This window comes from Coenobita brevimanus, chromosome 84, assembly GCF_032717465.1.
Source record: "Coenobita brevimanus isolate Jiangsu-jjx chromosome 84, ASM3271746v2, whole genome shotgun sequence".
NCBI lineage: Eukaryota > Metazoa > Arthropoda > Malacostraca > Decapoda > Coenobitidae > Coenobita > Coenobita brevimanus.
The window spans coordinates 46,247,670-46,273,547 of NC_137037.1; the positions used below are offsets into that span (position 1 = coordinate 46,247,670).

Consider the following 25,878-nt stretch of genomic DNA (forward strand, 5'->3'; position numbering starts at 1 on the left):
GACGTGAATTACTGACCGTCAGCATTCCCAAACAAATGCAAGATGTAAAAAAAAAAAAAAACTAGCACGCAAGGAGGTGATCATTCCTAAATCCTTCCTCGCAAAAATGGATAAACTCTAAGGATACACACTGCCACATTTCACTATGATTTGTTACAAATTATCTTTGACCCCATAAACGTCTCAACGGCCATAAAAAAAATAAATGTGTCAAAGTATCTGCCAAAGGAACAACTAACAGGTTTGAAGTGAAATGGTGAAGAAATGAAAGAATGGTACAAAACACAAAATTGTGAAAGAGTACATACTGTATGGTATTCACTAATGTAGAGACCATAAATTAAGAAGAGACAAGATAGAGAAGATGGAAAGAAACTATCCAACTAATGGAAAGGAGAAAATTAAATATAAATACGTAGATAAAATAAATATATAAATGAGGAAAAAAAAATCAGTTTTAACACCAAAATACAACGCAAGGGTTGGGGGGTGGGGGAAGAGCAATGGAAAACTACAAAATTTTATCAGAACCACCAGAGAGAGAGAGAGAGAGAGAGAGAGAGAGAGAGCACAAACAAACAATTACCACAACAAGGGCCCCCGAAAACGCACCCTCACAACAACCATAATAATCAGTCCAAAAATTACAGCGCCAAATTACTTCACACACGGTAATAATTTTTTTCCACCCTCGGCATTTGTTTCCTTGTAATTAAATTGTGAAAATACGATACGGTCTAACTTTTTGAACGCTGCTAAACTGATTTTCGTTGCGGATTTCTGACCCCGTGCAGCTTCCCCTCCCCCCCTTTTACACAAGATGAATATTTTGTTTTTATTTTTATTTGTTTATCTATTTATTCAAATATATTACTGATAATGTTTTAAACTTGTTCGATTTATTTCCCGTCATTTCAGCGAAATGTTTACTTTGTTTAACTGTTTATTGTTTTACCCCTTTCAATGCTGTTTTCCTGGTTCTGAGGCAGGAATGAGTCTCCTTCGTTACGAGACAAATCAATCCTCCAGTCTGACTACACCAGGACATCAACCTAGCTAAAAAAAAAGGTTAGGGATCTTTGTCAGGCTAAACAGCTAAAAGAGGTTAGGGATCTTGGGCAGAGTCAATACACTGTAACTACATACCTGTGAGTCCCCGTCCCATTCTCTCACCTGCAGCTTAATAAGGAGCGTGACGGACTGCTGGAACACCTTGGTCTGGTAGCGGGTGCGTTGCGTTGGCGGCAGCAGGTAACGCACTTCATGGTCTGGCGGGGAGAGAGACAGAGAGGCAAGGTTTCAGTAATCATAAAGTATAATCTTTACTATACTGCAATAACTAACTTGGCCTAAAACTGACATTTAGTGGGTGAGTAAGCTTGGCGACTTCATACAACACACTTCTTGATTTGGTGGAAGAGATAGAAGGCATAATACTGATTTTACTCTACCTTGGCCCAGATTTCCGTCCTTTTCCAGTTTATTCCAGGTAGCTCTGTGACAAAGAAAGACTATACGACGGCTCAACGTCCTTTTCATAGCACTTTCTCGTGGCTACCAACATATCCATTGTTATAACTCAGCATTCAAGGAGGAGATATCGCAATTTTAGGCCTGGTTTGAGTAAAAAGCGTGTGGTAGTCAGAAAGTTAAGCTCTCAACTATTCCATGCTCTCTTCAGACTGGCCTAAAACAGTCATCTCTCCACCTTGAATGCTAGGCTGTAATAACACAAAAACACAGCGCTGGTCACGAAGAAGTGCTATGGAATGGATGTTGAGCCGTAGTAGTGTCATATTCTGCCATCTAACTGCGTGAAATAAGCTGGAATATAACGCAAATCTCTGCCAAGCTAGGGTGAACAAACTACAGCATTCAAGCTCTTAACTAATGGGAAATATAGTGAAAAGGTTTGAGATCCACAACTCTGGAAAAATACACCGGAAGCATTTCTGAATTCTTCTTATTTTTATTCGCTTCATTAGTCTGTGTTATGTTATCACAAAATACTTCTTTGTGATAATACTGATTCCTTTATACATCAGTAAACTCTAAGAAAACCGTAAGACACGACAGAAAACAACTGAGGGAGGGAGGGCGAAGGGAAGGATAAAAAATAAAAAAATCAAAACAAGGAGGAGGAGAGAGGGAGAAAAAAAGACTAAACAAAACAACAGAAAACAGAAATGGAAGGGGAAGGTGACAAAAGGGGAAGGAAGAGGCACAGAGAAGAGGGTAAGAAAACACAGAGAGAGAGAGAGAGAGAGAGAGAGAGAGAGAGAGAGAGAAAAGAAAGTAGGGGAAAAAATAAATACGAGAGGAGGGGATGATGGCCCTGTGTTGGCACCTCTACGGCCTGGCACTGGCACTGACGCAGCCTACGGTGCCAACCTGGAACGAAACACTGATTAATCCATTCATCTATTTATCTATCTATCTATCGCTGTCTGTCTATCTAAATTTATCTTTCAATCGCTCCCTATCCATCCATCTTTCTACCTATCATTGTGTCCACCTGTGTGTGGTCTATCGATCAGTTAATCAAAACATAATTATATTTTCCTATCTTCTCTGTTTATATACCCAGTTAATCCATCTGTCTGTTTAACTATCTAAATGTCTATCTATCCCAAAACACATTACTTAAGATTATTGCAATAGTAATTAAAACTGCAGTCTCTAACAACAGCCCACCATCATCATTTTACCATTAATTACACCTGGAGAGGGACGCCTTCACGTGGTGGCACCGATACAACTGGGTGGTTCTACTGCCCAGTTGTACAAAAGTCCCTCAGTTCCCTCCCTATCTCAAATGGAGGATGGTGGACTGCAGGAGGGCAACTTCAGCCTGTAGTCCACTAAGTTCACATTGCAGATGAACCTAGGGCTACAGCAATAACAATAACAACAACAACAACTACTACTGCTACTACTACTACTACCACCACCACTACTACTACTACTTCCATTTAAGCATGCATTACCCAAGCCAAGAACACACCCATCCGAACACACAAGCCCAGTATTTTAACAGCCCTGCGTCCGAATGCTTGAATATTTTTGCGACGTGGGATAGACAGCTTCCAAATTAACTCTCTCTCTCTCTCTCTCTCTCTCTCTCTCTCTCTCGTGGCAGGAATGGTGTTTTTTCAATTGCTGGTACCTGCACTGGAATATTCATGGAGATAAGATTGGTAGCAGTTGTGGTAGTTGTGGTAGCAGTGTGACAGCAAATAGTCGTTGTCGAGATGGTGGTGATAGTGGTTGCTGAAGGTGATAAAGGTGAGGGATGGTGGTACTTGTGGCAATGGTGGTGATGGTGATAGTAGCAACGATGGCCGTAAAGATAGTGATGATGATGAAGGTAGAGATGGCAATGCTGATGATAGCCGTGGCAGTGATGTGGTGATGATGGTAGTGGCGGTGGTAGTGGTAGTGAAGGTGGTGACAATGGTAGTGACTGGCAACGATGAGGGTGGTGGTGGTGGTGGTGGCAATGATAGTAGTGGGTGGGAATGGTGGTGGTGGTGATGCTGGTAGTGGTGGTGATGGTAGTGAGTGGCAATGGTGATGGTGGTGGTCGTGGCGGTGTTGTCATTAGTATGTAAATGGAGTGAATGAGGTAGTAGGTGCTGGAACAGACGGTCTCATACATACATACATACATACATACATACATACAGAGAGAGAGAGAGAGAGAGAGAGAGAGAAAGGGGGGGGGCACTTAACACATACATACCCATACACAGAAATATCATACGTACACATAAAACTGTTCTTACATTCTTACATACACATATACAGTACACATACTCGTCTATATGTTTAATGTACCTAAATATACAAGTCCTACAGTCCTTCCACGCGCAACAGATGGCTCCACACATCCCTTGGCCACTAATATCCTCCCACCCAAAGACATTCAGATCTGGTGTGGTGGTATGAGTGGGGTGGTATTATGTGACATCCCGATGTCTTTTTTTTTTTATTTATTTATTTATTTTTAAGAATTCAATTTCCAAACTGAACCCTGCCCTTGTCTGGGATTGATTTCACGTTCATTTGGACACAAGTTGAACACCATATCACTATAGCTTCAACTCCTGTACATACATACATACATACGCGCATACATACATACATATATTTATTCATATATACATACATACATACATACAAGCGAGAGAGAGAGAGAGAGAGAACTGATGGGGAAGCCAATGGAAGAGAAAGGAAGAAGAGAGGGAGGAAGTGGAGAAAAGGCAGGAATGGAGGGAAGCAAAAGATCTGGAAGACAAGGAAATGTAGAAGGAAAAAACAAGAGGAGGAAAGGGGAGGAAAAAAAAAAAAGGGGTGAGGGAAGAAAAGGGAAAGGGAAGAGAGGGGAGAGAGAGAGAAAAAAAGTGAGGGGTGAAAGAGACAGGGAGGAATGGAGATAGGGAGATAATTGAAGGAGAGGCAAATGGAGAAGGAGGGAAGTAAGTCTGAATATTAATGAGGGAGGGAGGAAGGGAGGAAGGGAGAGAGGGAGGGAGGGAGGGAGGGTGATAAGGCAGATGGATATTGAAAGTGAAGGAAGGAGGTAGGAGGAGGGGGAGGGAGGGGGGGTAGGTGGAATGATGGAGGAGAGGTGGAGAGGAGGGTGGGTGGAGATGCAGTGGGAGGGAGGGAGGGGGAGTGGGTGAGATGATGGAGGAGGAAGGAAGAGAGGGCGGGAGGGAGTAGGGGTGGGTGAGATGATGGAGAAGAGAGGGAGGGAGGAGTGGGTGAGATGATGGAGAAGAGAGGGAGGGGGAGTGGGTGAGATGATGGAGAAGAGAGGGAGCGAGGGAGGGAGTAGGAGTGGGTGAGATGATAAAGAGAGGGAGGGAGTAGAGTGGGTGAGATGATGGAGATGTGAGGGAGGGAGGATGGAATGAAATGATAAAGTAAGAGTTAAGAGAACGAATGGGGGCAAGGAGAGGAGGGAGGGAAATAGAATCAGTGAGAGAGAGAGAGAGAGAGAGAGAGAGAGAGGGGGGGGGGAAGGGGATTAGGAGGAAAAAGTTGTGTCGCAAATGAGAGGGAAGGAAGGGGAGACTAGGAGAGGGAAAGGACAGGAGGGTGGAGAGGGGGAGCAGGATGAGGTTGAAGAGAACGGATGGATGGGGAGGGAAGGGAAAGACGGGGGGGAAGGGGGAGACGGGGAAGGAAAGGAGGGGGAGGAAAAGGGGGAGAAGGAGGGAGGAAAGTGGACGGAAGGAAGGAAGGAGGAAAGTGGAAGGAAGGAGAAGGATGGAGAAGAAAAGGAAGGAAGAGAGAGAGGAATGATGGCCTTTGGAACGCAGGGGAAGAAATAAAGAATTCCCCCCCCCTCTCTCTCTCTCTCTCCCTCAGCCGATTTTTCCCCCAACTACCTTCCTCTCTCCCTCTCCTTAATTTTTTCCACTCGCAGGCTTGTCTCTCTCTCCCTCCATCCCTCCCTCCCTGTCCCTCCTCTCTCTTCTTTTCTCCCTCCCCCCCCTTCCCTCTCCCTTCTTCCAACTCTTTCCTCCTCTTTGTCTCTGTCCACTCATGCAGCTCCTCCTTACTCTCTCTCTCTCTCTCTCTCTCTCAACTCATCTAGCTTCTCATCTCATTCTATTTCTATCTATCTATCTGCATCTGTCCACTCATGCAGTCTCTCTCTCTCTCTCTCTCTCTCTCTCTAACTCCGGAAAGTGAAGATAGCCTACGGTCAATTGTAAACTTGTTACTGCGTAGTACTAAACTGAGTTGGACAGTGGCAGTAATATATCACTAAGGGGAGCAGTATTATCGTGGCAATGGTGATGGTATTATAGTGGTAGTGGTGGTAGCAGTGTAGTAGTAGAGGAGGCGGAATTTTACTGGTAGTGATGATATGATTAATGTGATGAGCTTGACAGTGGCGAAGGATGACTATTATGGTGAGTTGAAAAGTGGAGGTGGTGGTGGTAGTAGTAGTAGTAGTATTAGTAGTAGTAGTAGTGGTAGTAGTAGTAGTAGTAGTGGTGGTAGTAGTAGTAGTAGTTGCAACCCCCGGCTCATGTGAACATGAACCCAGTGGACTGCAGGATGAAAATACCCTTCTCCTGTTGCCCACCGTCCTCCGTTTTGGGGGCAGGGAGGTAAATGAGGGACACTGCTGCCATAGACGAAGTGGTGACATGTGAACTATATAATTATGATGTCTGTTGTACGTAGGAGTATTGCTAGGCCTTTGGGAGCGGAGGGTTAAACTGTCTATACCCAATTCAGACTTTCCTACATTATGTGCATTTGGGAATTTTAGTTTTTTTTTTTTTTTACTTTGATAATATTACTACCGCTATCTATGAGTGAAAATTTCGTAGTAATTAACCCTCTCAAAGTAGGAAGAACTCTTGTTGCTTATTTTATTCCAGCTGATGCCTGATTTTGTTGTTGTCAGTTCTAGGTCGTGTGTGTGTGTGTGTGTGTGTGTGTGTGTGTGTGTGTGTGTGTGTGTGTGTGTGTGTGGCCAGTGAGGTCTGTGGTATCTCAGTATTTATGAATTTATGCAACTTTTTTTTTTCCTTCCTTCCTCCCCTCTACTTTTTACGATTTTCACCCCCCACTTGTTTATTTTTCACCATCCTTTTTTTTCTCCCCACTCCCTCCCCCATTCTCTCCATCATTTTTCGTGTCCTTCCTCCCCTCTTCTCTCTCTCTCTCTCTCCCTCTCATCTTCGTTTTTCAGTGTCGCTAATTAAGGTCGGAGGTGAGAGGAAAGGTCAAAAAATTCCCTACCGTGCCAACAGAAAATGTGCCTTTGATCTTTATTGCTCCTTTTTCTTTCCGTGTGCCATTTTCTTTCATTATCCAGCTAAGACTAGGATATTTCGACTCTTTTCTTTATTATCCCCTTCATTGTTTCCACCTTAACTTGGCCCAGGTTTTTGTCCTTCTTTATTCCTCCTATTTCTTCCCGTATGCCATTTTCTTCCAGCTTAGACTAAGATATTTGGACTCTCTTCTCTATTATCCCCTTCAGTCCTTTCACCTTAACTTGGGTCATGGTTTTGTCCTCCTGCAACTCACTTTACGAAACTTTATGAAGAACAGCGCAATGCCGTGGCTCTACATCCTTTCCAAAACATTTCTTCGTGACTAGCATCAAGTTCCAGTGTTAATCTCTTGTTACAGCTAGCATTCAAGACAGAGGAAAGGGGTAAAAATGATATTATTTTACGGAACTTAATGACAACAACGGAATACTGTGGCTCTACATCCTTTCCACTGCGCTTCTTCGTGACTGGCATAAAGTTCCAGTGTTAATCTCTTGTTAAAACTCAGCATTCAAGACAGAGGGAGGGCAATTTCAGGCCAGGTTAGAGTAAAAAGGGTAGTTAGGCTATACCACTGCACTCAGCCGAATTAGTTTAAAGGTCATACCACGGCACTCAGGTAAATGTCCGTCCTGGGCTGGGAAAGAACACTATAGGGAAATAAAGGAAAGACAAGAGGAAACGATATTACAGCCGTTTTACTTTAGCCTGGCTCAAATTACTGTTCCTTTTGCAGCTAATTTCACGTAGCACAGTATTTCTATCTTTTGCAGCTAATTTCACGTAGCTCAATATTTCTATCTTTTGCAGCTAATTTCACGTAGCTCAATATTTCTATCTTTTGCAGCTAATTTCACGTAGCTCAATATTTCTATCTTTTGCAGCTAATTTCACGTAGCTCAATATTTCTATCTTTTGCAGCTAATTTCACGTGGTTCGGTGGTAGAATAAGATAGGGCTGTGGCTCTACATCCTTACCATAGCACTTCTTCGCGACTAGCCCCATATTCTAGTGATAATCTCCTGTTACAACTCAGTATTCATGATGGAGAGAGCAATTTTTGGCCAAGTTAAAGTAAAAGGGGTATAGTCCACTCGAGTCCATTTAGGTAACCAACTATTCAATGAGAGAGAGAGAGAGAGAGAGAGAGAGAGAGAGAGAGAGAGAGAGAGAGAGAGAGAGAGAGAGAGAGAGAGAGAGAGCAGACGGCCTTGTGGGAGATCAATATGTTCGGACTGAAAACTTTGATGCGATTTTTCCCCATTTACTGAACAACCTTCGGACATGTGTATAGGAGAAGGGAGGAGGGGAGACAGGGAAAGCAGAGGATAGGAAAGAACAGGAAGAGAGGGGACGGGAAGGGAAGGGAAAGGAAAGAGGAAGGAAAAGAAGGAGACGGCACAGGATGGGAGGGGTGAAGGGGAACAGAAAGGAAGGTAGAAAGGAAGGGAAGAGATGGGATGAGAGGGCAAGGGAAGAGAAGAGAAGAGAAGGGAAGCAAAAGACAGAGAAGGGAAAGGAAGAGAAGGAGAGGGATGGAATGGGAAGGGAAGAGAAGGGGATCGAAAAGAGTTAAGGGAGGGAGTGAGGAGAGGAGAGGAAGAGGGATGGGTGAAACGAAGAACTGATATGGAAAAGAAGGAAAGAGGATTGAAGAAATGAAAGAAAAATGGTGAGAGAAGAAAGTAAAAAAGGAACAACAAGAGGATAAAAAAAAAGAGAGAGAAGTGAAAAATACTGGACCTGAAAAATGCAAGGCGAGGGAGCGATACGCAAGGGGGGGGGGAGAGAGAGAGAGAGAGAGAGAAAGAGAGAGAGGAGGGGAAGAGAAGACCAAGAGATATGTAAGAGGACTGGAGAGGGGGAGGCAGCAAAAGAAGAGTAGGAGAGGAGGGGAGAGGAGATAAAAAGGAAAGAGAAATGAAGACAAGAAAAGAAAGGAGAGGATGAAAAGATAACACGACATAGGAGATGAGGGGAGTGATTGGCAGGAGAGGGAGGAGATATTATGCAGAAGGGAGGAGAGGAAAGGAGGGAGGAAAGAGGCGGAGGGAGAGAAGAAAATAGGAAGAGGAAAGAGGAGGAGAGAGAAGTAATAAGAGGGAAATGTTTCAAGAGGGTAAGGGAGAGTGAATGAAGGAGAGGGTACAAACAACTTGAAGAGGAAGAAGAGGGAGAGGGAGAGAGAGAGAGAGAGAGAGAGAGAGAGAGAGAGAGAGAGAGAGAGAGAGAGAGAGAGAGAGAGAGAGAGAGAGAGAGAAACTAATCATACTAACAAATGCACATGGGTTAGGCTGCAGGGATGATGTTATGACTAAAATTAAACAGTATGTCACACTAAAAGGGGCACACTATTCCACTAACTGTACTGACTCTACACGCTAATCTTAATTTCCATAGAGAAGAGGAGAGTTTCGCACGAAGGAGACACAGAGAAGAGAAAAGAGAGAGGAGGAGAAAAGGAAAGTGTTATATGGAAGAGAAACTGACAGACACGGAGAAACACAGATACACAGAGAGATACACTGTTTAACATAGACAGATGGACAGACAAAGAGACAGATACTGAATAACATAAATAAAGAGACAGACGACAGAAAAACAGAATGACAAACAGAAGACACACACACACACACACACACACACACACACACACACACACACACACACACACACACACACACACACACACACACACCTGGAGATTGCTATGTAAAAACTGCAGGTCTTTTTGCAACATGAGATCACCTGAATTTCCAAACACTGGCTAAAGGAATTTCAATTAAAGTTGGCTGAACTAGGAGTTGTAAGAGATAAGCTGATACGGTGTGTGTGTGTGTGTGTGTGTGTGTGTGTGTGTGTGTGTGTGTGTGTGTGTGTGTGTGTGTGTGTGTGTGTGTGTGTGTGTGTGTGAGAGAGAGAGAGAGAGAGAGAGAGAGAGAGAGAGAGAGAGAGAGAGAGAGAGGCCATGGAGATAAATGCTGAACTGACAGACAAAACCGATGGCTGAATTTAATATACGTATGGATTAAATAAAGATACAAGTTTTTAATATAGACAGACAACAGACAGACAGACAGATAGATGGATAGATACACCAATGGCAGTATATACAGAAATATTTTTATAATATATCAGAAAATTCCATGTTTCATCCAAACTCCTTTATTTATTGATCTATTTAATTTATTTATTTATTTTTATATATACCTGCTCCATATTCCACATAAATTTTGAGCCAGATTTTTACATACGCATTTATTTCAACTCTTGTTTTTGACTCTTATAATGTTTTTTTTTTCTCTCTTCTTTTTTGAGGGGGGGGGGGAGTCGAGAAAGTTATATTTATGTAAATTTTCTCGCTTCAGAAAACATTTTTATGCAAATCGTGGAGGGAATTTTTTTTGACGTTTTGTGGTCTGGAGGGAAATATTGTAAAGTTAAGCTAAAAAATGTGGAAAGATTCTGTGTGTGTGTGTGTGTGTGTGTGTGTGTGTGTGTGTGTGTGTGTGTGAGAGAGAGAGAGAGAGAGAGAGAGAGAGAGAGAGATGAGAAGGGAAAAGAACAAGATAAATGACAAGAAAACGAAAACATATCAACAGGATGATGATGATGATGATGATGATGGTGAGGAGGAGGAGGAGGAGGAGGAGGAAAGTGTAAAAGGAGAGGAATTCAAAAAGAGGGAGAAAAGTAAGAGATAAAGAGTGGAGAGAACAAAAAGAAAATGAGGAGGAGGAGAGAGGATAGGAAAAAAAAAATGCTGCGTGGAAGGATAGGGGAGAGAATGAGAGAGGAGAGTGAGAAGGAAATATGGGAGAGGGGAAATTGGGGAGAAGAAGATGGGGAAAGGCAAGAGAAAAGGAGAGAGGGGAGAGAAAAGGAGAGACATAGATAGGGGAGAAAAAGGAAGAAGTGGGATGGAGCGAGGAGGAGATGAGGGGGAGAGATGGGGATAGGGGAGAGAGAAGGAGATAGGGAAGAGACAAGGGGAGAGAAATGCAAAGACATACATACACCTGTTGGTCCTTCCGTGGCTGTTTGTTTTAAGGAGGACTCTAACAAACAAAACTAACCTATCCGTTAAAGACAAGGATAGGAGAGCAGGAGGGCTCCGTGCGGAAGAAGATAAAGAAGAGGGAGAAGGCAAGAAGAAGAGAGAAAAGACAGAAAAGGAAAAATGAAACGAGGAAACGGAAATAAGATTAAGAGAAAGGGGTATTATTACAGAAAGGAGAGAGAGAGAAGAAGGAGAGGAGATAGAAAGACAAGAAAGAAGGAGAGAGAAAGGAGCGAGAGAAATTATAGACAATGGAGAAAGGAACGTGAGGGAAGAGAAGAGAGAAGAAAGGAAGGAAAAGGCGTTAAGAAAAAAGAGGGAAGAGAAGAAGGAAAATGCGAAGGAAAAAGCAAAGGAAAGAAGAACGGGACGAGAGAGGGAAGAAAACAAGAACACGGAAGGATATGGGAGTGAGGAAAAGAAGGAACAGGGAGGAAAAATGGGAAGAAGAGAAGAACACTGGAGACGGGAGGAAAGGGGAGAAGGAGAGAGGAGGGAGAAGAGGGAAGAAGGGAAAGGAAAGAAAGAATGAAGGACGAGAGGGGCAAAGAGGGGAAGAGTGAATCAGAGGGGAGCAGGGAGGAAAGTAAGAATTAAGGGAGAGAAGAGGAGACCCCCTGAGGGACAAATGAGGGAAGTGAGGGGAGAAGAGGAGAGAGAGGAAAAAGAGGAAAGGGGCGGGAGGAAGAAAGAGGAAAGGAGAGGGAGGAAAGAAGAGGAATGGAGAGGAGGACGAAAAAATGGGAGGACAAAAGTGAAGAGGAGGAAGGCAGGAAAAGAAAGGGTGGAAGAGGAGGGGAAGGAGAAAGAGGAGGGGTGAAGGAGGAAGAGGAGGGGTGAAGGAGAAGGAGGAGAGGTGAAAGAGAAGGAGGAGAGGTGAAAGAGGAAGAGGAGGGGTGAAGGAGAAGGAGGAGAGGTGAAAGAGGAAGAGGAGGGGTGCAAGAGGAAGGGGAGGGGTGCAAGAGGAAGGGGAGGGGTGAAAGAGGAAGGGGAGGGGTGAAAGAGGAAGGGGAGGGGTGAAAGAGGAAGGGGAGGGGTGAAAGAGGAAGGGGAGGGGTGAAAGAGGAAGGGGAGGGGTGAAAGAGGAAGGGGAGGGGTGAAGAAGAAAGAATGGGATCAAGGACGAAAGAAGGGAGGGTGGAGGACGAGGAGAGAAGGAAGAAGAGTGGAGGAAAGATGGAGGAAGAAGTGGGTGAAGGACGTAGGGAGTGACGGAGGAAGGAAGAGAAGGAGGGAGAGGGGTGTAAAGGAGGAATGGATTGGAGGGGTGAGGGAAAAAGAGAGGGAGAAAAAGATAAGGGAGAAGAAAAGTAAGGGAGTGAGAAAGAAAGAGGAGAGAAAGAGCGAGGACCTGAATGAGGAAGATGAGAGGTGGAGGAGAGAGAGAGGGAGAAGAGAAGAGGTGCAGTAGGTAGAGCAAGAGTAAGAGAGGGATGATGATGATGATGATGATGATGATGATGAGGAGGAGGAGGAGGAGAGAAAATGGGAGAGGGAAGGAAGAGCTGTGAGTGAAAGAGGGAGGACGAGATGAGGAAAATGAAGTAAAAAAGGTGAAGAGGGAGAATGAGGAGAGGAGGAATGGAGAAGAAGATGAAGGGAGAGGAGGGGAGGAAAATGGAGGAAGAAGAGAGGACAGGAGGGGACGGGGAAGAGAAGAATGGAAGAGGGGAAGAAAAAAGTAAAGAAGGAAGAGAGAAGAGAGGAAGAGAAGAGGAAAAGAGGAAGTGTGGGTAGAGGGGAAACCTTGGCCTCCCCTCTTCCTATCCCATTAGAGTGTTGACCCTCACCCTAGATTACGGCCGTGGGGGAGGCGGAGGAGGAGGAGGAGAAGGAGGAGGAGAAGGAGGAGGAGGAGAAGGAGGAGGAGAAGGAGGAGGAGGAGGAGGAGGAGGAGGAGGAGGAGGGGGGGACATACAACATATTATACAAAGTTCATATTGACGGATTATGGAGAGAGAGAGAGAGAGAGAGAGAGAGAGAGAGAGAGAGAGAGAGAGAGAGAGAGAGAGAGAGAGAGAGGATGAGTATACGTGAGTGAACTGCAAAGAAGGAAGGATGGATGAAGGAAAAATAAAATGGAAGAGGGGAAAATTGAAAGCTATAAGAGGAACAGAGGAAAGGGAAAGTGTAAGAACAGAAGGGATGCAGGGAGAAAGAGGAAGAATGGGAGACGAGGAGGAAGGGAGGACGAGAGAAGAGGGAGAGTGAGAAAAATGGGAAGAGAAGGAGAGGAAAGGAAGAAAAGGAGTGGAGAGAGAAGGGGAGAGAAAAGAGAGATAGAGGGAAGGAAAATAATAAGTGGAAAAGTGGGGGAGGTAAGGAGATTGAGATGAATGAATGGAGAGAGGGAGGGAGGGAGGGAGAGAAGGAAGGATGACGTCATAGGGAGGGAAGGAGACCCGCTGTGATGGAAAGGGAGGAAAAGAAGGAAGGCAGATGGGAAAGAGGGAGAGAGAGAGAGGGTGAGAGCGAAGGGGATGGAATGGAAGTTAAAAATGAGGAATGGTGAAATATATAGAGAGAAGAGGGAGAGGAGAAGAAGGGGAGAGACAGAGACAAAGAAAAGAGAAAGGAATATCAAGAGTGAAAAAGGTGACGGAAGGAAGAATGAAAGAAAAAAGGGGAGGGGAAGGAAAGGGCACAGGAAGGAAACGAGGGAGAATGAGAGATGAAGGAGGGGATAACGAAAAGAAGGGAGCCAATAGGGTGAGGGAGGAGAGGTTACTGAGAGAAGAATGGAAGGAAAGAGGAGGAGGGAGTATAGAATGAGGGAGAGAGTGAAAAGTGAGAAAGGAGGAAAGGAGGAGGAAAGCGGAGCGAGGGAGGGATATTGAGAGAAGGGAGAAAAGGAAAATAGGAAGAAGGGAGGGTGGGAGGGCTGGATGTGGAGGGAGAAAGGGAAAGAGGGAGAAAATTGGGTGTGGCTGCTTGGTGGGTGTGGTTGAACTTTTCGATAAGTGGAGAGAGAGAGAGAGAGAGAGAGAGAGAGAGAGAGAATACTGTGTGTGTGTGTGTGTGTGTGTGTGTAGAGAGAACAGGAAGGAGGGAGAAAGACGGGACGAAAAGGGAAAGGAAGCAGAGGAAAAAATAGAACAAAAGAAATAAGAGGAAAATAAAAGAAAAAGAAAAACGCTGAGGGAGAAGAAAGAAGAGGAACAAAGAAAAGAGGAAGAAAGAAATGGAAGGGAGACATCGGAAGAGCGTAAAAGTGAGGGGAAAAGATGGGACGAAAAGAGAAGAGAAAAGTGAAGAGGAGAGAAGAAAAGTGAAGAGGTAAGGAGAGAAAAGGGGAAAAGACGATGAGAAGGAAGATAAAAGAGAAAGGAAAAGGGAAGATGATAAAGAAACGGAAAAAAAGATAAGATGAAAGAGAAGAGAATCACAGTGAATGGATGAGGGAGGAATTAAGAAAAGAGAATATGTGGGGAAGGAAAAAAGAAAAAGAAGTAGCGGGCGAGGGAGGAAATGGAAATCTGACTGACGAAAAGAGAGAAGAGAAATGGGAAAAGAGTAGAGAAGACGAAAAGAGAACAGAAGGAATGAGAGGGATGGAGAGTGAAAAATTTAAGAGAAACGAAATATTATAAGAAAGGACAGAAGCAGGGGAGCAGAGGGAGGAGAGAAGATTAAAGAATATAGATGTATAAAGTGAGGGAGGAAAACGAACAAAGAGAGAAGTAGGATGCCTTGAAAGAACTAAATATAATTGAAATGCATTGACGAATCACAGGAAAATGGAAGAGGTGAAATAATTGGAGAAAAGAATGGAAAAGTAAGTAAAAGGGGTAGCATGACACGAAGAAGAAGGGATGGGAGAAGGAAAAGAAACAGTGAAGAGGACAGAGAAGTATTACCTAAAAATGGAAGAGGCAGAAAAAGGCCAGGACAAGTGCTCGTATTTTGGCCGGGTGAGGAAGCTCCCTAACACCTCTTCCTTGGCGATTTATTTTTGGATAGGGAGGTTTAATATCCTCTTGTACGCCATTTATGCAAAGTATGGTTACAGCGGAAGGATTTATGTAACACAGAAGAGGACAGTATGGTGTAACAGGCAAAAATAAATCGCTTAGGAAAAGGCGCTAGGGAGTTTCCTTAACCTAGAAGAGACCACGGAGTATAGGACAAAAGTGAACATGTGAGGATAAAAGACGAAAAATAATATTCGAAACAGACAAAAGAGGTTGGTTAGAAAGCGGAATAGGATGGTATGGAGAAGGATTGTAAGGATAATGCTGAGGAAATGGATGAGATGGATGCACAGACGAAGCAGACGAGATAGGAGGGATAGGAATGGGATGGATGAAGGAAAACAGGATGAGATAATGGAATAGTATGGACAGGTAGAGAATGGAACAGAGTGGATAGGAAAAAGATGGAAATGACATGGACACAGAGAGAGAGAGAGAGAGAGAGAGAGAGAGAGAGAGAGATGGAACAGGAAAAACAGAACTGAATGAGGTAGAGAACAGAATGAAGGATAATCAGAAAAGGGAGACATATCAGGGGGAAGAGGAAAAAAAAAGACAGACAGAGAGGGAAGAGGGAAAAAGAGATAGACAGAGAGGGAAGAGGGAAAAAAGATAGACAGAGAGGGAAGAGGGAAAAAAAGATAGATAGAGAGGGAAGAGGGAAAAAAAGATAGATAGAGAGGGAAGAGGGAAAAAAAGATAGACAGAGGGGGAAGAGGGAAAAAAAGATAGATGGAGAGGGAAGTGGGAAAAAAAGATAGACAGAGAGGGAAGAGGGAAAAAAAGATAAATAGAGAGGGAAGTGGGAAAAAAAGATAGACAGAGAGGGAAGAGGGAAAAAAAGATGGAGAGGGAAGTGAGAAAACAGGATAGACAGAAAGAAATGGAATGGGTTGGATAAACAGAGGAGGAGGATGGGAAGGGAGGCAATCTTAGGGCGTGACAAATGGGAAGGAAATCTGGCCCCACTCATCTCGTTTCCCCCACCCTTGTCTTAATTCCTGTGTGTGTGTGTGTGTGTGTGTGTGTGTGTGTGTGTGTGTGTGTGTGTGTGTGTGTGTGTGTGTGTGTGTGTGTGTGTGTGTGTGTGTGTGTGTGTGTGTGAGAGAGAGAGAGAGAGAGAGAGAGAGAGAGAGAGAGAGTTTAGAGAAATACCAAACCTTCCGTGATCTTCCCTGCAAAACCCCCAGATCGAACTCCAGACCTTTTTCTCGCGGCTTTGTTCACTCGACCACCGCCTCCTCCATCCCCTTAACATCCCTCCATCGCATCTGCCATTCCATCTCTCCCCCTTCCGTGTGTGTGTGTGTGTGTGTGTGTGTGTGTGTGTGTGTGTGTGTGTGTGTGTGTGTGTGTGTGTGTGTGTGTGTGTGTGTGTGTGTGTGTGTGTGTGTGTGTGTGTGTGTGTGTGTGTGTGTCTCTCTCTCTCTCTCTCTCTCTCTCTCTCTCTTTCTTTCTCTCTCTCTCTTTCTTTCTCTCTCTCTCTCTCTCTCTCTCAAGCCCCCTGAGATAAAGGGAGGGGGCAAATCTCCCTCGTAAATAGATGGATCGATCAGGTGTAAATGGCTCCCTTCCTCCTTGTGTTTCCTCTCTCTCTCTCTCTCTCTCTCTCTCTCTCTCTCTCTCTCTCTCTCTTCTCTCTCTCTCCTTCTTCTTCTTCTTCTACTTACAATCATCATCATCATCATCATCAATCATCGTCGTCGTCGGATCATCATCATTACCATTATTATTATTATTATTATTATTTATCCACACATGTCTTCCTTTCAGACTTGTGTCTTTTTCCCCTTCTCTTCTTCATTTAGTCTTTTCACTTACTTTGTTTCTTACATCTCTTCCTTCATTTCTCCCTCTCTTTCTTTTTCTCTCTTCTTTCTTTTCTCTCCCTTTGTTTTTCTCCTCTTCTTGTCCTTCCAACTTTGCTTTTTCTTATTTCGTTTCTCTGCAGTTATTTACTTTCCCTTACTGTTTCTTTTTTCCTCTCTCCGTTTCTTTTCTCTCACTTCATCTCTCTCCCCTCCGTTACCGCGTCTTTTTCTTCTCACCCACTGATTCTCTCTCTCTCTCTCTCTCTCTCTCTCCTTTCTTAAACTTCTGCGAATCTTAAACTTCGTAATTAGAGAGAGTAAGTCTTTCTCTTAAACGGACCACCTAGAAAGGACCCTTGTCGTCTCTCTCTCTCTCTCTCTCTCTCTCTCTCTCTCTCTCTCTCTCTTCCCTGTGATTCCCTTTATTCCATTTCATTTTTTGTTTGTTATTTTCTAAGTATTTTTTCCTTCATTCTTTTTGGCCTTTATTTCCTCTACCTTCTATGTTTAATTTTAATTTGAACTTTATTTTACAATCAATTCGTATTCATTTTTGCACTTTTATTTTCAGTTTTATTTTTCTCTGTTTTCTCAATTTTTTCTTCTTTTGCAGCTCTTCTCTTTTCATCCACATTTTCTTTTCACACTTTCTTCCTTTGCTTTCCTCTTCCACTTCTTTCAGACTGATAGTGCTTCTCCGTTTTGCTCTCTCTCTCTCTTTCTCTCTCTCTCTCCCAACATTACTTCCCATATCCTCCCTCTTAATGTCTCCATCTTCCTCCCTCTCCCCTTCCTCTCTTCCCCTCCTCCCCTCAACTACCCTCCCTCTCCTTTCTCCTTCTCTCCTCCCCTATCCTCTTCTCTCTCAACCTTTACCCCTTCCTTCTGGTTTTATTCCCTTCCCCTCCTCTCATCCCCTACCATCCTCATATCCTTCGCTCATTCCTACTTCTCATCCTTCATTCCCTCCCCTCTTCCTCATTTCTTTCCTCACCTCACTCCTACCCTCTTCTGCTAGCCCTCCCCTCTTCCCTCTCCTCATCTGAACCCTCCCCTCCCCTCTCTTCTCCCCTTCTCCCTTCCAACTTCCCTCCCTCTTCTCCCTCATCCCCTCCCTTCCCCTCTCGTCATATAACTTGGGTGTTACTTTCTCAGGTTTGATAAGTATACAGTATGGTTTCTATTTCGCCTTTCCTATAAAATTTACATGACAGTTTTACCTTACTGCATGGTGGTCCTTCTTACATTTTCCTGCCGGCACTGACTGGGGGGTTTGGTGAGTGGGTGAGCTCTCCTACTTTGGTCTCTTTGATTCATTAAATATTATTTAATCTTTACTTTATCAAGTAACAATTAGTGTCGCAAGAACGAATTTGTGTTACTCTTTCCTTTCCTTTATACTCTCGTCCTCTTCCTGCCCATCTTCCTTTGCTCCTACCTTTCCTTTTCCATCTTTCCTTCTTCTCCTACCTTTCCCTTCCTTTCATCCCTTCCTCTTTCACCCTTCCCCACCCCTTTCTTCCCTTCTTTAACTCTTTCCCCTACCTCCTCCCTCCTCTCCCACCCTTTCCCCTCCCTCCTCCCTCTTCTCTCCCCCCACTCAGAACTTTCACTAAGCCACACCCAGCAATCTCACTCACTCTCTCCTCCATCAACTCTTTCTGGATTTTTTTTATTGGATGTAATTGAGGGGCCACAGAAAATGGGAGATGGGGGGAGAGGGGGAGATGATGATGATGGATTTTCTTATTTCTCTTAATTTCTCTCTCTCTCTCTCTCTCTCTCTCTCTCTCTCTCTCACACATTCTCTTTTTTTATCCTATTATGGCTATTCTCTTTCTCAAATTGTTTATTACTTTTTTACGTCTCCTCCAGGTGGTTCTCTTTCTCTCTCTCATTTTTTCTATCTTCATCCTTTTATGGCTATTTTCTTCCTCATATCGTTTATTACTCTTCTATGTTTCCTCCAGGTGGCCCTCTCTCTCTCTCTCTCTCTCTCTCTCTCTCTCTCTCTCTCTCTCTCTCTCTCCTCATCCAAACCTGTAAAGTAATTACCCTTAAATGTAATCACCTTTCCTCCCTCCCTCTCTCTCCCTCCCTCCTTCCTTCCCCTTTTTCCCTCCCATCTCCATAAATCTCTCTCCCTCCTTACCTTTCTCTTCCATCCTCTCTCTCTCTCTCTCTCTCTCTCTCTCTCTCTCTCTCTCTCTCTCACACACACACACACACACACACACACACACCTTTAGTTTGTAATTTCTCAGCACTTCTCCAACGTTATTCCTCTTTCCTCCTTCTTCCCTCTGGTTTTTCTTTTCTCTCTCCCGTCTCTTCTTCCACCCACCCCTTCTGTCGTGTCTTTTTTTTTCCTTCCTTCCTCCAATATCACACACTTTCCTTCCTTTCGTCTTCTTTTCCCCATTCTCCATATATTTTTTTTTTCCTTCTAACCATCCCACCGTATGTACCTGCCTTCCTTCCTTTCTTCCTTCCTTCCATCCTTACTCTTTTCCGTCTGTCCTTCTGTCTTTTGCCTTCCCTTCGTCCGTTTCTCTCTCCTTCCTTCCTTCCTTCCTTCCTTCCTTCCACCCCTCCTTGAAATATTCCTCTGGGTGTCCGAATCTCTCTCTCTCTCTCTCTCTCTCTGGTCACTCCTCAGCTCACCGAAATCCCTTCCTCTCTCCTCCCCACCCCTCGCTTTCCCTCCTCTCCCCTCGCTTCCCCTTCTCTCCCCTCCTTTCCCCTCCCTTCAGCTTATCCCCTTCCCTTCACCTTGGGGATTAGGATCCATGTTTTCTCCCTTTCTCTCTTTTCTTTATTTTTTCATTTTTTTTTATTTTCTTCCTTAATATATCTTTATTTTTTTTTCTATCATTAACTTATACTTTTCTCTATTCCATCTAATCCCTTAAATTCCCATGTTTTTATGCCTTCCTTCCTCTCTCTCTCTCTCTCTCTCTCTCTTTATCTATCCAACTATCTATCTATCACTCTATCAATCACTGTCTTATATTTCTGCCTCCAAAACACGCTTCAACCCCGCCAAACAAACTCTCAAAAGAGAAAGTCAAAATAAAGAACTGGTTTGAAAATGCCTGAAAATATTGCCCGAAAAGATTGGCGACTGTATGCAGGGAGGAAAGACAGAGTGAGCAAGATTTGTCAAGAGCGAGCAAGATTTATCCAAAGAGAGCAAGATTTTAAAGCGACCAAATTTTTGGGTGAGCAAGATTTAGAGTGAGCTACATTCGTCTAGTGAGCAAGATTTATCCACAGTGAGCAAGCTTTTAGAGCTAGAAAGATTTGTCTAGTAAGCAAGATTTATCCAGAGTGAGAAAAACTTTACGAGTGAGCAAGATTCGTCCAAGGAGCAAGATTCGTCCAGACTGAGCAGAATTTGTCCAGAGTGAGCAAGATTAATCCAGAGTGAGCAAGATATTTGAGTGAGATTTGTCCATGGAGCAAGATTCGTCCAGAGCGAGCAATATTTGTCCAAAGTGAGCAAGATTTTTGAGTAAGCAAGATTTGTCCAGTGTGAGCAAGCTTTGTCCAGAGTGAGTAAGATTTGTCCAGTGTGAGCAAGATTACATCGTAGAGGTTTCCCCCACTAAACAAAATAGTCCATCAGGATTCACAGTAAAATCCCTACGAACGTCCACAGTCAGAAAAATGTTAATTAAAGGTGAACATAGAAAGCGACCCCTACAAGAGAGATGGACTGTGTATTGAGGCGACAGATACCCTTAAAGCATAATAAATAAATAAATAAATAAATAAACAAATACTCCTTCTGACACCCACAACACTGTCCACCTACTCATTTCCCCTTCTTCCCCTCCCTCCCTCCTGCACTCTGCTGTCTGTAGGTGTGTCTGTCTTCTAATTTCTCTTCCTTCCTTCCTTCCTCCCTCCTCTTCAATTTTCCTCCCCCCCCTCTCTCTCTCTCTCTCTCTCTCTCTTTCTCAACTATTATTCCTCCATTCCTATTCCAATGTCTCACTCTTCCCCCAGATCAATTCTCTCTCTCTCTCTCTCTCTCTCTCTCTCTCTCTCTCTCTCTCTCTCTCTCTCCACAAAGACTAAAGGCACTGTTATCAAAGGTATGCAGTGTTGCCAAGTGATGAAATAACTCAAGAGAAACTGCGGTTATGGTAATACTGTCTAAGGGAAGGGGAGGAGGGGGAGGAGGAGAAAAGAGGGGGAGGATAGGGAGAAGGGAGGAAGGGGAAGGGGGAGGATAGGGAGAAGGGAGGAAGGGGAAGGGGAATAAAGAGAGAGAGGAAGAGGAGAAGGGATGGAAGGATATGAGGTAGGGAAGGGAAAGAGAGGGGAAGAGGTGGGGAAAGGGGAAGAGGATGGCAGATGGGGGAGGAGGGAGGGAGAAGGGGAAGAGGACGGCAGATGGGTGAGGAGAGGGAATATGGGGAGGGGGAGAAAGAGGGAATAGAAAGGAGGAAGATGGGAAGGGGAAAGGGGGATGGAGGAAGAGGAGAGAGAGAGATAGTAATAAGAGAATAAGGGAAAGGGGAGAAAGGGGGAGGATAAAGGGAGGAAGAGGGAGAGAACACCAGAAGGGAGAGGAAAAGATGTAAGGAGGAGGGAAAGGGGTAGGGGTAGGGGAGAGTGACAGGGCGAAAAGGGAGAGAAAAGAGGGAGGAAGGAAAGGAAGGAATAATGGATAGGAAGAAGGGGAGGGGGAAGGGGGAGGAAAGAGGGAGAAGGGGAGGGGAAAAGGGGGTGGGAGGAGGGAAGAGGGAGGGGAAGAAAGGAGTGGGGAAGGGGAAGAAAGGAGAGGGAGGAGGGAAGGGGGAGGGGAAGAAAGGAGAGGGAGGAGGGAAGGGGGAGGGGAAGAAAGGAGAGGGAGGAGGGAAGGGAAAGAGGGGAAATGAGTGGGAAGAGGAGGGGAGAGGAGGAAAGGGGAGGGAGAATGGAGAGGATGGGGACAGGGGATGAAGATGCGGGATGGGGAAGGGAGGGGAAGAAAGGAGAGGGAGGAAGGAAGGGGGAGGGGGAGAAAGGAGAGGGAGGAGGGAAGGGGGAGGGGGAGAAAGGAGAGGGAGGAGGGAAGGGGGAGGGGGAGAAAGGAGAGGGAGGAGGGAAGGGGGAGGGGGAGAAAGGAGAGGGAGGAGGGAAGGGAAAGAGGGGAAATGAGTGAGAATAGGAGGTGGGGAAAGGAGTGGGAAGAGGAGGGGAGAGGAAGGGGAGGGAGAATGGAGAGGGTGGGGACAGGGGATGAAGATGCGGGATGGGGAAGGGGATAGGGGATGAATGTGGGGGATAGGGAAGGGGATAGGGGATGAAGGTGAGGGATGGGGGAGGGGAGAAGTGCGATGTAAAATGTGAAGGACAGCACACCTGTCACACCTAGCCACACCTGTGACATCTGGCCACACCTGTCTCCCCTCACCTTTAACCCACCCCAACCCCTCACCCTCACTTCCTCACCCCCACCCCTCCTTCATCCCCTCACACCACCCCCACCCCCTCAACCTCTCATCCCCCCTTCCTCACCCTCTTCCTAGTCGCCCACCCATCCGCCCCACCCACTCTGTTAACTGATTCTCTCTCTCTCTCTCTCTCTCTCTAACAGATGGCGTCACACATCCTAACATGCCACCACTTGGGCACTAACACTGACCGTCTATACCGAACTAGGCTATACCAGTTTACTTCGGACCTGGTGTGTGATGGTGTTAAAATCTTCAAACTCTTGCCTATCGCTGCCTGGAATTGACCTAGCGTCCTGTCTTCCCGCTCCCCCCAGCTCTAACCACACCACCATACGACACAATATTGCACGAAAATAAAAATCAACACTGAAAATATAATATGTAGGAATAAAAACAGGCAATAAAAGATAGAAAAGAAAAAGCATATACAAGATACTGAAGAAAGAAGAAAATACGGGACGAAAACTGAAGTAGGAAAATGCAAATAAACAAATAATAATATATAAAAATGATGAAAGGCCGAAAAGAGCAGGAAAGCAGACTGACGGAAAATATGGGAAAATTGCTGAAGGTACGGTAAGGTACAGGAAGCAGGAAAATGGCAGGAAAGCAGAGAAACAGGAAAAGCAAGAGAGCAAAGAGAGGGAGGAAAACAGGAGAGATGAGACTGGGAAGGAGGACAGCAGAGAAGGGAAGGAAAAAGCAGGAAAGCAGAAGGGGAGGAAAAACAGTGAGAGGAAAGGAAAGGCGGGAAAGCAGACAGCGAACAAAATGGATTAAAGCAGAGAGAGAGAGAGAGAGAGAGAGAGAGAGAGGAAGGAAAGCAGAGGAGGTGGAAAGCAGAGAGAGAGGGGGGGGAGGGAGGTAGCAGTACGTGGCGATACCCCAGAGAGAAAGAATTTATGGGGGAGGGGGAGGGGGGAGTGGGGAGGAACACACACTACACTGTGGTATAATGGGGTTAAGACAGGGAAAAGGGAGGGGAGGGAAGGGAAGGGAAGGGAAGGGAAGGGACGGGAAGGGAAGGGAAGGGAAGGGAAGGGACGGGAAGGGAAGGGAGGGGAGGGGAGGGGAGGGGAAGGGAGAGATGGAAATGAAAGGGAGGGGAGGGGAGGGGAAGGGAGGGATGGAAATGAAAGGGAGGGGAGGGGAGGGGAAGGGAGAGATGGAAATGAAAGGGGAAGGGCTGGGGAGGTAGTTGGGGGCGAAAGGGAGAAAAGGAAAGGAGAAGGGAGAGCACAGTATCTTGGGGTTAAGGCAGGGGATGGGTGGGGAGGTGGGAGGGACGAGAAGGGAAAGGGGAGAAGGAAAGAAATGGTGAAGGGAAGGAAAGTGATGAACGGTAAGGGATGCAGTGGGGGGATAGGAATGCATGGGAGGGGAAGTGAATGAACAGGGCGAGGAGTAAGAGAAGGGGAGGAGAGGAAAGGGGGGATGGTAAGATTTGGAGAGGGGAAAGGGGGAACAAGAGGGGTGGAAGAGAGGTGATGGTGAGAGAAGGAGAGCATGAGAAGTGGAGGGGGGAGGGGGAGAAGTAGAGAAGGTGGGGAAAAGGGGGGGTGGAAGAGGGGAAGGCAATGAACACCATATAACAGGGTAACGGGAGGGGAGAAGGGAGGAGGATGGGAGGAGAGGGGAGGAGGATGGGAGGAGAGAAAGGGGGGGGTTTGGGGAGGGGGAGAATAAAAGGAGGGGGAAGGGAAAGAGGGATGGGAAAGGATTGGTGTTACAGCAGGGGGGAAAGGAAAGTGGGATGGGAAAGGATTGGTGTTACAGCAGGAGGGAAGGGAAAGTGGGATGGGAAAGGATTGGTGTTACAGCAGGGGGGAAGGGAAAGTGGGATGGGAAAGGAATGGGGTTACAGCAGGGGGGAGGGGACGGGGTATGAGGGGAATGAGGGTGAGGGAGCGGGAGAGGAGACGGGGAAGGGGGAGGAAGGAGTGAGGAGAGATGAGGATGGAAAGGGAGAGGAAAGGCAAGGGTACCAGGTGAAGACAGACGGAGAGGTAAGGGGGGAAATGGGAAAAACAGCAGAATGAGAGAGAGAGAGAGAGAGAGAGGTCAGGGGGAAAAGAGAGAGGTGTTGGAGGGTTATGGGGGAAGAGGTGACATTAGTGGTAAAGGTGACGAGGATGTGAGACGAGGACAAAAGAGAAGGAATAAAAATAGCAGAAGAAAGGAAATGAAAAAAGAGGGAACGTCCTGAAGAAGCAATGATACAGAGAGACAGACAGATAGATAAAACTGACTGTGGATAGATAAACAGACTGACAGACTGATAGATATATATGCAGAAGTAGATGAAGACACAGACACACATAAATGGATTCGGACAGACACATAGATACTGGTGAGAGAGAGAGAGAGAGAGAGAGAAACAGGGAGGAGTACCAACCTAAAGCCGAAAGGAGAAAATGAAAACCAATAAAACACACGACGCAAGAAACGAAAATGGGAGGAAATGAGGAAAAATCATCATCATCATCATCATCAACATTACCATCCTGACCATTTTTTCCACTCACAATCATCATCATCATTCTGACCATTTTCTCCACTCAATCATCATCATCATAATCATTCTGACCATTATTTCCACTCATTATTACCATCATCATCATCATCATCATCATCTTTCTGACTATTTTTTCCATCATCATCATTTTTTTTCCCACTCACCACCACCACCATGACCTTTTTTCCGATCCAAGGATGGGGTGAAGTAATATCCAGAAACAATAAAAAAGAAAAAAAAAAGAAAAAAAAAAAGAAAAAGCACAGTGAAGGGATTATAAGCAACCCAGCATACAATACACCGAAATAAATCGCAGGATGAAAAACGCTTTGCAGAATAAATTTACACAGAACCAGACACGTAAGCTGAAGTGAACCTGAAGCAGTAAGCAGAATAAACTTATAAAAACTCGTAAAATAAACTGAAATAAATCCGAAAAAAAAAACCAGAGCAGAAAAAAATTAAAAGGAGACCAGATTCTCAAAACAAAGAAATCTCAAGAACAAAGCACCTGGAATAAATTTACAGAGAGGCTCCTAAATATACTGTAATAATTCTCAGGAACACAACAACCAGAATAAATTTATGAATACACCTGATGCCTAAAATACACTAAAATAAATCTCAGGAACAGAAGCGGTTAGCAAAATACATATACAAACCACACGAGTAAATAATAAAAATAAATCACAGGAATAAACTTAAATCAGACTCGTAAATTAAACTGAAATAAATCCGAGGGAGCCAAGCAGTTTATTCCGAGTCTGTACACTGACGGGCGGAAAATTTGCTTTCAATATCGGATAGGGGAGAAGCCAAAACCGATAGCGAGCAAAAATGGATGGTGGCGAATTTATGATGCATATCTGAAAGCAATCCCGCCAGGTGCTTCCAAGCTGTTGCATACGCACATGCATACACACACACACACACACACATGCACACAGACACACACACACACACACTCACACAATCAAGAACGAACACAAACACAGACTAACAAACAAGAATACATAACCACCCTCTCACTCTCTCTCTCTCTCTCTCTCTCTCTCTCTCTCTCCAAAACATCTTTACACACTATTTTCGCCCACCAATTTAAATACCACACCCAATTAAGCACACTAATTGGAGGAAAAGTAATTAACAGACCACGGTACTTTTGTTGCTGCTGTTTGTTGTTGTTATTGTTGTTCTTGCGGCCCCAGGTTCATCTAAAACGTGAACCCAGTGGACTGCAGGCTGCCCTTCTCCTGCCGTTCAC

At 44.9% G+C, this 25,878-nt stretch overlaps 1 protein-coding gene across 1 annotated transcript in view; it reads right to left on the reverse strand.

The window, feature by feature from the left end:
• Window positions 1-25,878, reverse strand: part of LOC145410161 (uncharacterized) — a 182,149-nt gene that overhangs the window by 40,266 nt on the left and 116,005 nt on the right. The window contains exon 2 of the mRNA XM_080280359.1: window positions 1,174-1,268. Within this exon, the coding sequence (XP_080136485.1) occupies window positions 1,174-1,268 (95 nt within the window). The remainder of the gene's footprint in view (window positions 1-1,173; window positions 1,269-25,878) is intronic.